We start from the raw sequence: 16,729 nt of genomic DNA, 5'->3' as shown, positions 1-16,729 counted from the left end.
CTGGAGGTATCACTCAGTGGTTAAAACACTTTCCTGACATGCACATGCCCTGTGCTTAATTTCCATTACCAAAAATATGAGTCCATTTAAAAAAGGGGTAAAAATATCTTGGACATCAAGATTATGTCTTTGGGAATTGCTTTAGAAAACAGGATTCATTCATTTACCATCATTTTTCACAACTGAAAATGTATTAGCTTTAAAGAGTTTTGTTATAATTATTGTCATTCTCATAGTCAAAATAAAACATTTTATTTTGCAAAAGAAAAATTTTATAGAATACAAAGTTTTATTTTTATAACATAGGATATGTGAAGATTACCATGAAAGTGCACGCACAATTCTGCAGTTTTAACTGTAGGTAAAGATAGATGATCATCAAGCTAACACTGAACTTCTGAATTGGCATCTATCTTTATTTTGTAATTCAAGGTATTTATTCAGATTTTCCTATGAAAGATTAAAAAAATGATTATTGATAATTCAGAGTTTACACTGGAAGCATAAATAAGACCCTGATTTTTTTTTTATTGATTTGAGTTGCTTTGACTTTAGTTATAGCTCAATGTTTTAGTTGTACTTATGTTTACAATGGGGATTATTCGAAAGTATACTTTTGAACAATTAGCTGCAAATATAAGGCCTTTAAAAACATTTATGTTGTCTACATGCATTTTTCAAGGCAGGCATTCAATATATCTAAATGTATTATGTACCCAGTAGCTAAATAAATAAACAAATTCTTATCTGATTATTAGCATATTCATGTTTGTGTTATTATATAGCTTATTTAATTTAAACCTCTGGATTTTTGTGTCTGTGTTAAATGTGTAGAACATTTTAGAATTGAGTATTAAAAATTGTTTTCTAAGGGATGGATATAAAAAGAATACCCAAGTGTCAATGGAGTTTTAGATGATAAACTATTTTTACATTGTTTATGCATTCAGATGTATTACTTCTAGTGTTGAAGACATTTCTCACCATGTACTTATAGCTTAAATATTCATAATGAAATTTTAGGAACAGAAACTAAAAGAAACACCCAAGATTAGTATGGTTATACAAGATTTGAGCCATCATTTGTGTCTTTTAAAGTAATTGTTTAAGTTCAGCTCTCCCCTATCTCTATTGTAGTTATTCTCTCTGCTGCAATTAGATTAGATTTTCACAGCATCTTGGAATTTATTTGAAGATATCTCCTAAATTATTTTTCTTGAATATTTATTTTTGAAAACTTGGAACTTAAAAGTCCAGGAATCAGTCCTATGTTTGGTAAATTCATAACTTTAAAAGCAGATGTACTTTTTTATACTTCCTAGAACTCTGAGTTAACTTTATAAATTGAGGGGAGGAAAATGGGCATTTTCTAACTTTTTAGTTTGGTAGTCCTTATTGTGGCAGAAACTTAGAAGTTTTTTGTTGTTGTTGTTGTTTTAAATAGAATATTGGGTTCAGTTCAGTAAATGTTATTTTGTTTTAACTTAGCCTTGAAGTCCAAAAACCATGAACAAAGTTAAAGCATGGCAACCATTAAGAACATAACTAAAAATTAAAATCATATTTATAGTAATAACTTGTCATGATAATAGAATTTGTAGTGAAAAAAAGAGAATTTACTTGTGTTGTCAAGGAAATAATGAATACTTTAGATTTTGAGACTTTCTGACTTGGGCAAATGTATTTTAAGTTTTTAACTTGTTTAAAAAACTAATGCAGATTAACAAAGCATCACTATCTGTGGGAAAAAAACAAAACCTTAGATCACATTCTGGTGTACTTTAAAGCACTACTAGTTCTCTATAAAACCAATTTCTACTCCTAAATCAATTTTTACATCTCTGCTATGTGAATTATGTAATTCCAGTTGTATTTTGGCTTATGTGACAAATATGATCTACTACTTTTAGTTATTATAAACTACTTATAGGTATTTATGCTACAGTACATTTAACATTTCACTTTTAACCAGTCCTAATCTTCAGAAAATTGGAGTACCAAAAATCATCAGTACCAAAAATAAATAAATAGCTTCGTCAGTTATATTTGTGGCAGAAAAAATTGCAGCTGCATATGAGAATTTGAATATCTAGATTTTTGGGGTCTAAAGGATGATGGCAGATGAGCAAAATGTCACTGTGTTGAAAAAAAGATTTGATTATGAAAGTAATATATGTGTCATAAAACTACAAAGTGAATATATAGCCAAAAAATCACAATAACATTTATCAGCTAGAGAGAAGCATGTTAATGTTTTAGAATAGTCTCAAAGGCCTTTTTCCTTAAAAATTTATGCATTTGTAGTTTTTCTCATATATAAATTCTTTACAAAACTGGAACCAAGAAAGCATACTATTTTATAAACTTGACTTTCATTTAGCACCAGGAACTTCTTTACATATCAATAAATAAAGCTGTATATAAATTATTATTCCTAATGGCTGAATAGTGTGAATGTGAGTTATTAAACTAGGTTGTTGGACTTAGAAAACTGATTCTTTTAATTTCTTTCAATTTCTTTATGAAATTGCTGTGTACTTAAGATGATTTCTTTAGTTTCAAAACTCCTTTTAACCCATTTTTTACCATACCACCAGTGTGTATTTCCTCATGTTTTGTTAAAACAAATATTTTTTTAAATTTTCCCAGTTTTTTATTCTACCATTATTTTTTTATTTATACACATATTCACGTGTGTGTGTGTGTGTGTGTGTGTGTATGTGTGCACGTGTGCGCGTGTGTATGTGTATGTATTTCCTCTTACATACTTAATTCACAGTTATCTATATTGGCAAGATCATTGACTGAATATAAGAAAATAAGCTTGATTTTATGATAAGTGAGCCCAAGAAGTTCTGTTATCATAGGTACTCCATCTGTAATTGGTCCCCATTTTCATTTACTAGGAAGTTTTGACGTTTGTTTTCTATACAGATCCGTGGCTATCTGAATCTTTATGGAGGTATCTTAGCAGGAAATAATTTAAATTGATATATCCCAGAATTTAACTTGGAGAGAGAAGAAATGTGTGTTTCTTCCCTCTTTTATATTCTTGCTTTCCACTTCTGTCCCCACTTTGTACCTCTCCCCTTCTCCCACTCTTTCCATCCATACACAAAACTAATTTTTCTTTTCTAATATAAGGGTTTTTTCTAACCTGCCACCTTGAACTGTAATTGTCATTGTTATTACTTTATAATAACTACGTTTTCTTGATATTTCACATTGTAACAATTCCTTGTAATTCTGATTAACACTTAATGATTATAGATGTCATAAATGTGAATATTTCATAGCATTTTTGTTCACCACTAGTTAAAACTTGAAGAATACCTACCAAGGGGTTTTGAAGAATGTGCTATCCTTTTTAATCATTATATTTCTTTTTATGTTTATGACTATTCTTTAGTTTTTCTGACCTCAGTTCATCTTTCTTTTAGGGTTGTTTTTACATTTTTACCTTCTGATTAAATTGAATACTATTCATAAAGATTGCACTCATCTATTTATTGTTCTCTCTTTGGAAGTTATTTGCTTTTTTAGTTCCACCACAAAGTTCTTTCAATTATACTTAATGTTTTGAAAATAGTATATTTGCAGATGCAAAAAAAATGCAAAATAGGAGTCTAATGTTCATAAAAGGCTTAATACATGCTGGGCATGAACAAGCAGTACATTTAGTGATGAAAATGCTTCCTAATTATATTAAATGTTTTCTATATATTTAAGGTACCAAAAGTAACAAATCCTACTTATATTTTTTACTGAGTTTATTTTTATAAGTAATAATATATATAAAATATATTTTATATATAAAAATAAACTTGGTAAGTATGTTGGATTTTTTGTGTTACCATAAAGTAATTTCTTCTTTTCAAAGTTAAACAAACAAAGTCAAGGGCTATTACCAGGATTTCTCATTTTCTTTTCTGAAAACAGAATATAAATTTAAAAATCTTTCAAAAGTATGTTTGAATGAAGCCCATTTTAAACCAATGTCAGTTTTAATGAAAATAACATTTTTATTATTTTTGTATTTCTTTCCATTTGTTATACTTGAGTATGTGTTAATGTGCATATACATAAATCATTTGAATTCTACTGCAAAAAAATAATAAAAGGCTTAATACAGCGTTTCTATTTCAGTAGAATTCTGTAATTTGGGAATGCATTTGTAGCTCTTTGTCACTATACCCTTTTTTTAATATGTATTTTCTGCTCAGGAATATGGTATAACTAAAGCTGAAAAACTGGAGATTGCCAAAGGTTACTGTACTCCTCTAGTTAGAAAAATTCGCTCAGACCTTCAGAGGACACAAGATGATGACACTGTAAATAAACTCCATCCTGTGTAAGACTGATCGTTTAAATCTGTATTCATCTATTTTTGCATACTTCAAATCTAAATTACTTTTTGATGTTCACTGAAGTGTATCAGGTATATTATGGAAGTAATATTACCTATTACTAATATTAACCTCCAACCAAGACTCTCTTTGAATCCAATTTGAAGAAAAAGCTGAGTTCATCAGCATTAATGCCTATAAACATCTTTAGGACTGTGATCTCTATCATTGCTAAAATGACCTCTATAGAGTGAACTTGACTAATATTAATTTTGATCTTTGACTAATCCCAGAAGACCTAATTAGTTCCAAATAGCTTCATGTTGGAAAAATATCAAAATAACTCCTTAATTGTGGTTGGGAGAATGATAGATTTATTTATCATGGATTTTTGTACTTCTATTAAGATTAATCCTATTTTACAAAGTAATGTTGATACGTAATTGGTTTTTGATTATATGGTTATGTTTTAACACCATCTACTTCTAAATTTAGGTATTCCAGAGGTGTTCTATCTCCTGAACGTCATGTCCGTACCAGGTTATATTTTACCAGTGAAAGTCATGTACATTCTTTATTATCTATTCTTCGATATGGTGCCTTATGCAACGTAAGTAGAATAAATTATTCCCATCTAATAAAATTTCTTTGTAATCATAATCTTGCTGTTTTTGCTGTGAAATTTTAGTAATTCATTACTCATTTGTACGATTTGCCATCATTTTCCCTGGGTTTACTATAAAATAAGTACTATGCTAGATTTGGAGAATATTTTCTTTTCTTCAAATAAGATCCATTTGAGCAACCAATAACAAAGTATTTTAGATGATATTATAGATGGCTAGCAACAGATGAAGAGAAGCTGATGTATTTGAGTCATTTTAGGGGTCAGATTAGACATTATGCCTCTTATCTTCTGTCATATAATAGCATTCTAACACTTGGTGGTTTAAAAAACCCACCATTGGACTGGGGATGTGGCTCAAGCGGTAGCGTGCTCGCCTGGCATGTGCGGGGCTCTGGGTTCGATCCTCAGCACCACATTAAAAAAAAAAAAAAAAAAGTAAAATAAAGATGTTGTGTCCACTGAAAACTAAAAAGTAAATATTAAAACACTCTCTCTCTCTCTCTCTCTCTCTCTCTCTCTCTCTCTTTAAAAAAAAAAAAAAAAACACCATCGTTTTATTTTTATTGCTCACAGTTCAGAGGGTTGACTGAGATCTATTAGGCATTTTTGCTCAGGGTCTCATGAGCCTGCTGTCAGATAGTGACTGGGATTCTAATCATCTCAAAGGTGTTCTCTCATATCTAGTGCTTGATGCCAATTGTCAGCTGGGACATCAACAGGGATTGCTGACTAGAACAATAGCATCTGTTCTTTATATGACCTGCTTCCTTAAAATGCAGTTGAGTTCTAAGAGTGAGCTTCCTAGGATAGCAAGGTGCAAGTGTATGCCTTTTCTCTATCCTAACTACTGGAATCATGTCACTTGTGCTGCATTGATTGAGGCAGTTACAGAAGTTCATCCATGTTCAAAGGGAGGAGAAATAACCCATGTCACTGTGAATGGAGTATCAGTGTCACATTGTAAGAAGAGTATGTAGGATTAAATTTATGTGGCAGCCATTTTTAGAAAATACAATCTGCTACAATATGCTCATTGTTCACAATAATTCATATTCCTCTCAGATGCAAAATTTACTTAACCTCTTTGCCAGTACCATACCCTCTAGGAATATGCTTTTATATCATAAACTTGAAGCCTTGAGCCTAGGAATTTTTGGAGTTCCCATAAAATTTCAAATTCATGGGGCCAGGGTTGTGGCTCAGTGGTAGAATACTTGCATAACTTGTAAGACCCTGGGTTTGATTCTTAGCACCACATATAAATAAATGAATAAAATAAAGGTCCGTCAACATCTAAAGAATTTTTAAAAATAAAATTCAAATTTATGTTTTTTTCTTTTTTTTCCACTAAAGAATAGCAAAGTGACTTCCTTATGTACATATATGGATCAGTGGAGTTTTAATAAAAGACAGTGAATAGAAAAAAATTATCCATATTTAGCAAGACAAAAGCTTGGGTATCTAGTATTAATTATGGAAATGTTTTGTGGGAAAAGAAATACATCTCTAACATGTTCTTTTTTTTGACTCTTGCACAAATATAAAAGATAGTAAGAACCTGAGAAATATAGGAAATTTTGGAAAGTCTGTACTTGAAGCATACTGATGAGTGATGGATTAAAAAAAAAAAAAGGGTAACAGATAAGATCGGAGAGCCAATGCCTGATATCCTAAGGGGATGAGGATGCCATTGAAAGGTTTTCAGCACGAAAGTGAGTGACTTTTGTTGCTGTATAAATGGACAGTAGATGAGAGTGAAAAGGAGGGAACCATTTGGGAAACTATTATACGGTGATTCAAAGAAAGATACTACAGTTTGGATAGGATGGTGGCAGTGAAGCTACAGCTTGTTGGGCATGTATTGAATTTAGGCTTAATTTCTAAAAGTAAAACTAAGCAACCCCATTTAAATAAATACAAATTGCTTCTTGGAAATAATTAAATGTGTTACTAATTAAAATCTATATCCAAATGATGTCCTGTTTTCTAATTTTGTTAAACAAAATATAATTTATTTCAACTACAATTCATTGTCACAACTGTTACTATCCTGATAAGAATCTTTAAGGAATTACTTAATACCTTGTTCAGTCTCTTCCCAGTTGAAATTTTTTATTACACAGAATGGACTATGTAAAATCTCCATAATAGATTATCTTTCAAAAATTTTGTTAAGGAAATAAGATTTCAGGGAATATATATAAGGAGCCTTGATTTTAAAAAGAAGATATTTTTGTGGCTTCTTATTTACTAATTGTATTAAGGAAGATATTACTAAATATCATTTAATTTTATGTATTTATTAGAGGAGACTTAGCAAAATCTATAACTGAAATTAGATAGTGTTCTTGATAATGTAGTATCAAAATCTAATTCATTAAATAGTTTAAATTTATCATTTCCAGTAAGTCACATCTAGTGAAACTTGGTAATGCTATTTTTATTTTCCTTTATCAACTTTGCACATATCATTTCCCAAACACATATGTACACTCACACACATAGACACACAGAGATGTACTTTTTATTCACAAATATTATGTGCTTTAGGATTATATAATATCTAAAATAAAAGTGAAATACACTGAATTTTTTGAAGTACATGTGAGCATGTGATCTTACCATTATATTTTTTTTAAAACACTGTACAATCTATAGTGAATTTCCTAGTACTGTGCATTCTTATATATAAAAAATTGTGCTTTTATATTTTTTGTAATGCTTATGACATGTTTATGATGAAGGAAAGCTATCTGATTTACACAAGATTTACATAAACTTTGTTTACAATTAACTGTAGACTTTATACTTTGGGTAGTTTTACCTTTTTACATAGATTTTTTATCTGGTTGTGGTGGTACACACTTGTAATCCCAGTGATTTAGCAGGCTGAGGCAGAGGGATTGCAAGTTCAAAGCCAGTCTCAGCAATTTAGTGAGACCCTGTTTCGAAATGAAAAGAGCTGGAGATATAGCTCAATGTTAAAAGTACCCCTGAGTTCAGTACCCAATACAAGGAAGGAAGAAGGAAGGAAGGAAGGAAGGGAGGGAGGGAAGGAAGGAAGGAAGGAAGGAAGGAAGGAAAGGAAGGAAGGAAAGGAAGGAAGGAAGGAGGGAGGGAGGGAGAGATCAGAATTTTCTACTTGGGATACTTGAGTATATATTCTCAAAGATTCCTTTCTATTCTGATGCTCTATGAGTTTAAAGTCCAGTAATTCTCTAAATGAAGATGGAGAAATGCCAAAAGAGATGGGTAATATAAATAGAACTTTTATATGGCTCCTCCTGCTAATTGTTTACTATCATTGCAGTGTAAATAAGAGGTATTTACTGATAGGCATATCAAAATATGAGCCATGTGATAGTGGAGAAAAACACTACTCTGATAGGATAATATTCTCTTATGGAGCATGATATTATATAATAGACACTTTTGAACTAATAAGATTAAAAACCAAAAAAAAAAAAAAACACTTCTTACCCTAAGAATTCAGTAGTAGTATCATATTTCAAGAGACTCCTTATTTTTTATTTCCATTGCTAAATAATTTAATTTTTAATACCACTGCTAAATAATTTAAACAAGCTTAAGAAATATACTGAAACTTTTAAATGTAGTAAAGTTATTTTGAAAGATTATACACATAAGTGTTCATCTTGTATGTGTTATATCACTCAGAATTAGCCAAACTATTATAATGACAATGAAGTTAATTTTAAGTAATAAAATATAAGAAAGTACTTACTGTATTTTGTTCAGGAATCAAAGGATGAACAGTGGAAAAGAGCCATGGATTATTTAAATGTTGTCAATGAACTCAACTACATGACTCAGATTGTTATCATGCTTTATGAGGATCCTAACAAGGTAACAGAGCTCTTGATTTGTTTATGTTCCCAGATTAATAGTTTGAAGTCCTTCATTGTAAAGAGGTTCTTTCATATTTTTTTAGGATCTTTCCTCAGAGGAACGCTTTCATGTTGAATTACACTTCAGTCCAGGAGCCAAAGGCTGTGAAGAAGACAAAAATTTACCTTCTGGCTATGGATATAGACCTGCTTCTAGAGAGGTAATGATGATGGAACACTCAGTGTTTAGTTACTGTAATTCTAGATTTTCATGAAGTTTCTATAAGAATTTTCTCTTATGTACTATAAATAATTCCCATCACAACTCTTAGGTAGAAAAATGACTTAAACTTTTAAAAATATGATTTGGATGGACAACATTTTATACATTCTAGAATTTCTCAGAATTTTATCTTCAGATTGTTTGGATTTTAAGTCCAATGTTTAGAATGGATAAGTTCAATTTTTGTTTTTTTTTATTGTTGTTTTACTTAAGGCTGATTATTCCATGCTACACACTTTGCATGAATTACTACAATTAATCTTTACCATATTAAGGATTATATACTATCTAAAAGATGATATATAAGATTGCTATTATTTATTTTTTTCCTTAAATATTTGTTAAAATTTGTTGTGAAAGTCATCTGGATTGGAGTTTTCTTTGGGGGAATATTTTTAGTTATATCTTCAATTTTTTAAATTGATGTACTACTAGTCAAATTTTCTACATATTTTTATGTCTGTTTTGGTAAGTTGTGCTTTTTGATTATCTAAATTTTCTAATTTAGGGTATATAGCTGTTCAAAATGTTCTTATGTTGTTTTTTATTATCTCTAAGATTTCTTATGATGTCCCTTTTTTCATAATGATAACTTTTTTGTTTCTTCACTAAATGACCCTTAGCAAAGATTTGTTTTTTGTTTTTTTGTTTTAATTTTTTCAAAGGACTGACAATTCCCTTGTTGATTCTGTTACGCATTTCTCTTTTCTTTCATAACTTCTGATGTTAAGTGTTCTATTTCCTTACTTCTGCTTTCCTTGAATTTATTGTTTATCTCTTAATTATTTTTATGTATAGTCAGATCATGTATTTTAAAGTTTTCTTTTTGTAATATTTGCATTATCACTTCAGCTACATCACATAGTTATGTTTTATTATTCACTCAAAATGCTGTATGATTTCTGTGTGATTTTTCTTCTTTGATTTATGAGTTTAGGGATTCATGGCTTACCAAACGTGGAAACTACATGTAAGCTTTTGATAACTATGTGTAGCTTAATTCAACTTTTGTCAGAAATATATTTGGTGGGATTTCTGCTTGCCTTGAATGTATTTGGAATTGCCTTATTGCTCTACATATGATTTTTTTTATAATTACCACATGTATACTTTAAACAATGTATTTTCTATTATATTTGTTGAGTATAGGTGTTCAGTGCAAGTCTGTTGAATAAAACTTATTCAACTGATGTTCAGATCTTTTATATCATTGAAGTGTTTTTTTAAGGTCTGATTGCTCTACTAACTACTTAGAATGGTACGCAAAAATCTCCCACTGCAATCATGGGTTGTCTGGTTTTCCTTACAGTTGTAAGAATTTTTGCTTCATATTTTGAGGCTATGTGTACAAATTTAGAGTTGTTATATCTTCTTTATCTTTTCTCATTATGAAATGTCACTGTTTGTGCCTGGGAAGTGCTTGTAATCTATTTTGATATTGTTTTAGTTTAAAATTTCCTTTATTTTTAAATTTTATTCTTTTAACTTTTCTTTCTTCTTGTATATACGGTGTGTGACTTTTAAACAGTATATGGATTTTGTTTTTTTTTATTATTCAAAAATAATTTATTTTGATATAGTTTATGTAAAGGTAGATATATTTTCAAAGTAAAAATGGTCAGCTACATCTGTGGGAATCTAGCATATCACACTGGGGAATAAATATTTTGACAAAGCAACATTTTAGTTAGTGAATATTTGATCATAATCTTCATAAGGAAAAAAAAAGCCTCAAACAACCATTAAGTCTTGAGGATTTTGTATTTATTTTACTTTGTATTTTTACGATCTTGGTCTTTGATGTGTCATATTTATTCATTTAATATAATTACTGATGCATTTTTGTTAAATGTACCTATGTGTTATTTGCTTTGTTTTTCCATCTCGTGTATATTTCTTTTTTTTTTTCAATGTTTTAGTTGTAGATGGACACAATACCTTTATTTTATTTATTTGTATATGGTGCTGAGGATCTAACCCAGTGCCTCACACTTTCTAGGCAAGCACTCTTAACACTGAGCTACAACCTCAGTCTCTCATGTGTGTTTCATCTGGTCTCTTTTAATCACTTTCTTTAAGAGACTCCAATATTATCTGATTGTTTGGCACTTGTTTTTACTTTGATTTGTTTGCTTGCGGTTAATAGAGCTTCTTTTACATGTGACTCAGTGGTTTTTTTGTTTGTTGGGGGGGAACTTTTGCAATAGTAATCTCTCTAATTTTTATACATTCTTTTTTCTCTTTCTCAGATTTAGCATACATCTCTATTGGAATCACGATGCATCTTAAACTGTCTATGCATTTCTTGAACTCTTCTCTCTCTATTTTTTCCTGTATGCTTCAGATACAGTGTTTTATTTTTACCTCTCTTCCAGTTCATTAATTCTGTTTTTATTTTTCAACATGCTATTAAACCCCACCCACTGAGTTCTTAATTTTAGAATGTAGTAAGTAGGGTTTAATTATGTTTTCTAGCTCTAGAATTCCCATTTGGTTGTTTTTATAATTACTAATTTTTAACTGAAATTCTCTTTCTTGTAGTTATGTGAGAATATTAATTTTAGTTATAAACTTTTTAACTGATATCATCATTATCTGGATCACCATTGGATTCATTTTCTTTTTTTTCCCCCTTGATTTTTGATCTCGTATTTTCTTATATTTCAAGCTATTAACATGATGTTATGCTAGACATTGACTATTAAAACTGGCAGAGAAAGTGTGGGCCTATTGTTGATATTATGTGTTTCCAATATAATTTACTTTCACTTCTGATGGAGAGCTAGGCTAAAGGAACAGGAACTATAGAAGAACTAGCCAGTTTAGAGTATCTTAATCAAATACATTGTGATGATTCAAAATGGGTCTTAATTCATGGGAAAAGCCAATATATCTCTAATTTACCCTTATTACTACGTAATGGGTATAATTATACCATTTTAGATACATACAAGAAACATTACTTCATTACATATAGTGTGACTGCTAGTGTATTAGTACTTACTTCTCATGAGAAATCTAGTTAAGAAAGATCAAACAGTATCCCCTTTTCCATTTATTTTTCATCCATTTACTTTCAACCTTTTAGATTCATATATTTACAATGTGTCAAAAACAGTATATATTCAAGTTTTATGTTTTATGCAATCTCACAATCTTTGTCCTGTAATTGTAGTACATAGATAATATAATTCGATGTACTTGAAATTTATTATACATCATCTTTAACCAACGTGTTTGATATTCATTCCTCTTTCTCTCACTTCTTGCCTTTTTTGAAGCATTATAGTTGTGCATATCAATGTTATATATCATCTTTAACCATACTATGTATCATCTTTAACCTATCTGTTTGATATTTGTTCTTTTTTCTCTCACTTCTTGCTTTTTTTTTTTGAAGTACATTATAGTTGTGCATACCGATGTTATTTGTTGTTACACATTCATATATGAACACAGTACATAATATAATAATATAATTTGGCCAGTATCACTCCTCAGCACTGTCCCCACTATTCTTTTAATGGTTACCCTAGAGATAGTAACATGAATCTCTGACTTGTTAACATCAATAGAACTTTAATTATATGTTACTAACATATAATCATAATTTGAAAGATTTTAATTCTTTTACTCTCAATACCATTTTATGTTATTTTTGTCAAGAATTATATATGTATGTTTTTAAAATATATTTTATATTCTCCAGGTCATTATTATTGTTTATAGTCAGTCATTTAGACTTGGAATATTAGAATGTTAGAATATTGGTTGTATTAGAATCATGGTATATTAGAATGTATATGCATATTTTTCTATCAAAGTAATTATATGTATCAGAGCATGTCTTCCCAGTAGGTTTAGATTTCTTTACATATTGAGCATCTCTGATGTCTTTAGTCTTTCCTGCTACTCTCCTTAAGTCTAGTATTATTTTCTTCCCCCATTTCTTTACTGCACAAAACTTTATTTTTTTATATGCTATGTGTGATATGAAGTCCAGTTTTTTTGTTTTTGTTTTTTCCCTATATGGAAAACTAGTTCTAGTACTGTATATGGAAGAGTTCATCTTTTCTCTACTGTCTGCAGTACTACTTCTGATATTCCAGACATATTGTTTTCATATATTGGTAGATTGGTTTTTGAACTATTACTTAGTATTACTCCATTGGTTTGTTTGTCTCCCTGTAGTTATATCAATATCAATTTCAATTATTATAGCCCTATAATATTAATTTCTAACTTGAAAGTTCTTCAGATTTGTTTATCTTCAAGATTACCTTGAGTGTTTTAGAGTTCTTGCATTTTCATATAAATTTTGTAATCTTATAATGTTTCAAAAAGAACTTTTGGGGATTTAAATTAGGATTACACCAACTCTGCAGAGACCAATTTTGAAATTACTTTTGTGGTACTGAATCTTCTAATATAAGGTGTCTTGGTATATTTCTCACTTTGGCTGTACATTATGTCATTTTTGGCAAATTTAAGATTTGCAATAAGTCACATCTTCTTTGTCAGATTAATTCACATATTCTTTTTATTTTTTGATGCTATTAATAGTGTTTGATTTTTTTGTTTGTTACTATCATTGAATTTTAACTTGTATTAAGATCTTATAACTAGCAAACTTACTATATGCTTTATTCATTCTAATAATTTGTCCATAGAGTCATTTGTATTTTCTGTGTCTGTGATCTTATCTATGAATAGTGATATTACCTGTAATGGTTATTTCAAATTTTAGATTAAGGAAGTCTTTTTTATATTTATATAGTCCTTAATTTAATAAAGAATTTTTTGTATACTCTCTTGGATTTTTCTTTTTCTTTTCTTTTTGTTTTCTTTTTCCTTTTTTTTTTAATATTAAATTTATGAGATTCATCAAGTAATTTTATTTAGTTTTAGTTTATTCTTACTACTTTAAAACATGTATTTTACCATATGACTTTGGCCAAATTAATCCATTCTGTTCCAGGTGGATATTTGATCTAAGATGTTTTATATTGTCTCCTCTGCTGTGAAATTTTTAGAGTCTGAGATTGTGCCTTATTCATCAAAATCCTAGCAAATAGTACACACTCAATATAGTATTTAGTGAATGATTATCTTTCATGCACTTATCACATTTATTGGAAATATTTGGAATAGAATTTAAATATTCTACAATATATAAATTCAAATACTATTTTATTCTTGCTTGGGTTGATAACATTTCTATATAACAAAACCTATCTCTACTTTTATTGGTCACTAATTAGTATTATTTGCATATTTGAAGAAATTTAGCTATATACTTTGTTTTATATATGTTTATTTTAAATTGTTATTTTACTTAATTTCTTCATAAACTGAATGTATTTCTTAAAGTCAGAGACTTGGTCATCTCTCTTACAGTACACAGCATAATAGGCTGTTATAAGAGTTCAATTAAGGACTGGGATTGTGGCTCAGTGGCAGAGCGCTTGCCTAGCATGTGTGAGGCACTGGGTTTGATTCTCAGTGCCACAAATAAATAAATAAAGGCCTGTTGACAACTAAAAAAAAAAAAAATTTAAAATAAAGAGTTCAATTAATACTATTAATTCATCCCAGAATGCAAATTGTATGTATCTACTTCAAGTGACTATTTCAGTTGGTAGTTGAATTTGTTATCAGAAGAGGTTTTTGTTTAATCTGAATTATAAGTGTACTGTATTTTTTCCTCACAGAATGAAGGCAGAAGATCTTTTAAAATTGATAATGATGACGAACCACATACTTCTAAAAGAGATGAGATTGATCGAGCTGTGATACTATTTAAACCAATGGTATCAGAGCCAATTCACATACATAGGAAGTCTCCACTCCCACGATCTAGAAAGATGGCTACGAATGAAGTATGTATATGTGTCAGAGCATGTTTTCATAGAGTAAACTAACCATATGTTAATAAAACTGAAAAGAAAATACAGCTTTTAATATGGAGTTTGGGACCTTAAAAATTTTTATCAACTTTGTCTGTTTTTCAAACAAATTTTTAAAAATATAGAGGCAGTTAGAAAATAAAGATTAGTTTTAGAGTTTGGAAATTTATGTGTAGCTTTTGTAACAAAATTGAATACAAATATGAAAGTAAGGTCTAAGAAATTGACAAACATCCATATTTTTGTCTTGTCCCTTTAGGTTATTCTTCAATAAAGAATTTTTTTAAAGTTTGGTTTAATGTATCAAGAATAATTTTAATTTATTAAAACTAGTCAGAAATTGCCAAAGATGCTTCAACTGTAAGGGATTCCATTGACACTGCAGGTTAAGATATGAAATTTCAAATTGTTTCCTTATTGCAAAAATCTATATAGAAGCTTAAATATTTGGTAATACCATTGAAAAATTTACCTTTGTATTAAGGTATGTAATTGAGTCATTAAATTAATTCTTATGCTCACTCTTACAATACTATTTTAATAACCATTACCATAACATTTAAAAGGAAAGTTGAGCAGTTGTAATAAAACTTGTTAGGTAGATTTTTAATATCTGTATATGTTTTATACTTTTAATCTTTATTTTGAATTATTTATTTTTAGTAGGATGATTCGGCTAGTACTGATTGAGTCAGTGCTTATAATTATTTTTTAAATGCTCTAATAAAAATATAAAGCAAGAAACTTAATTTGAGATAGGAAAAGCCATCAACTCAATTAGAAACATTTTTTTTGTTATTTATATAGATCAAATCCATAACATTAAGTATCACATCATCTAGCAAAGAATTGTGCTTATTCTCCAACCCCAAATTTTACTATCCTAAGTGTTTTATGATTCACTTAAAATTTCATGTAATATGACACTCATGCATAGGAAAAAACACAGTAGATTGTTGTAACTTTGTAATGGAAATTGTGTACTAGATAGGGTAACTTACCTAGAACATAATATTTTAAGTTAATTAAAAAAGAGGGCAGTTTAAAAAAACAGCCAGAAAAGCTGGTTAACAATTATAGAACCTGAGATTATACGTTCTATTATGGCTTAATTGAAACATGAGACATCTGCTTTTGCCAGGAATGTTGGCATATGCCTGTAATCCTAGCAATTTAGGAGACTGAGGCAGGAGGATTACAAGTTTGAAGGCAGACCCAGAATTTAGCAAGACCCTATCTCAGAAAAAAATTTTAAAAAACTGAGGATGTAGCTTAGTAGTTAAGTGTTCCTGGGTTCCATCTCCAATACAAAAAAAAAAAAAAAAATGAAAGAAAGAAAGAAATCTGGTTTTATGTTCAGGTATACTTAATTTCAGATAATTAGGAATGACCTATATTAATATAATCTAAGCCACCATTTGTTCAGGGGCAATGATTTTGATGTGTCGTTGAGCAAGCACTCTGCATTTGATTAAATTCTTTAGAATTTCACCATGAAACCCTCTACTAGCTTGCTCTCCAAAAAAAATCTATATAACACTGCTCAAACAAAATGTATTGTGAGTCGGCTCATCTATATTGATAAAACCTTCTACAGAATTACTGCTCTTGTTAACTTTAAAAACACAGAAGACATTTATAAACCTCTTTCTTATGAATTCTTAAATAATTGCTTTCAAGAGATTATTTCTATGAAATGCTCAACTTTTACCTTAAAG

At 29.4% G+C, this 16,729-nt stretch overlaps 1 protein-coding gene across 12 annotated transcripts in view; it reads left to right on the top strand.

Annotated features, from left to right (window-relative positions):
* Positions 1–16,729, top strand: part of Ppip5k2 (diphosphoinositol pentakisphosphate kinase 2) — an 88,698-nt gene that overhangs the window by 52,005 nt on the left and 19,964 nt on the right. For all 12 annotated transcript variants that reach the window (XM_076856964.2, XM_076856961.2, XM_076856957.2 and 9 more), the window contains 5 exons: positions 4,224–4,351; positions 4,842–4,956; positions 8,734–8,841; positions 8,927–9,043; positions 14,817–14,984. In XM_076856964.2, the coding sequence (XP_076713079.1) occupies positions 4,224–4,351; positions 4,842–4,956; positions 8,734–8,841; positions 8,927–9,043; positions 14,817–14,984 (636 nt within the window). The remainder of the gene's footprint in view (positions 1–4,223; positions 4,352–4,841; positions 4,957–8,733; positions 8,842–8,926; positions 9,044–14,816; positions 14,985–16,729) is intronic.

This window comes from Callospermophilus lateralis, chromosome 5 (assembly GCF_048772815.1).
Source record: "Callospermophilus lateralis isolate mCalLat2 chromosome 5, mCalLat2.hap1, whole genome shotgun sequence".
NCBI lineage: Eukaryota > Metazoa > Chordata > Mammalia > Rodentia > Sciuridae > Callospermophilus > Callospermophilus lateralis.
The sequence above is the reverse complement of the archived record's forward strand: the minus strand, read 5'-3'. Positions and strand labels throughout refer to the sequence as shown.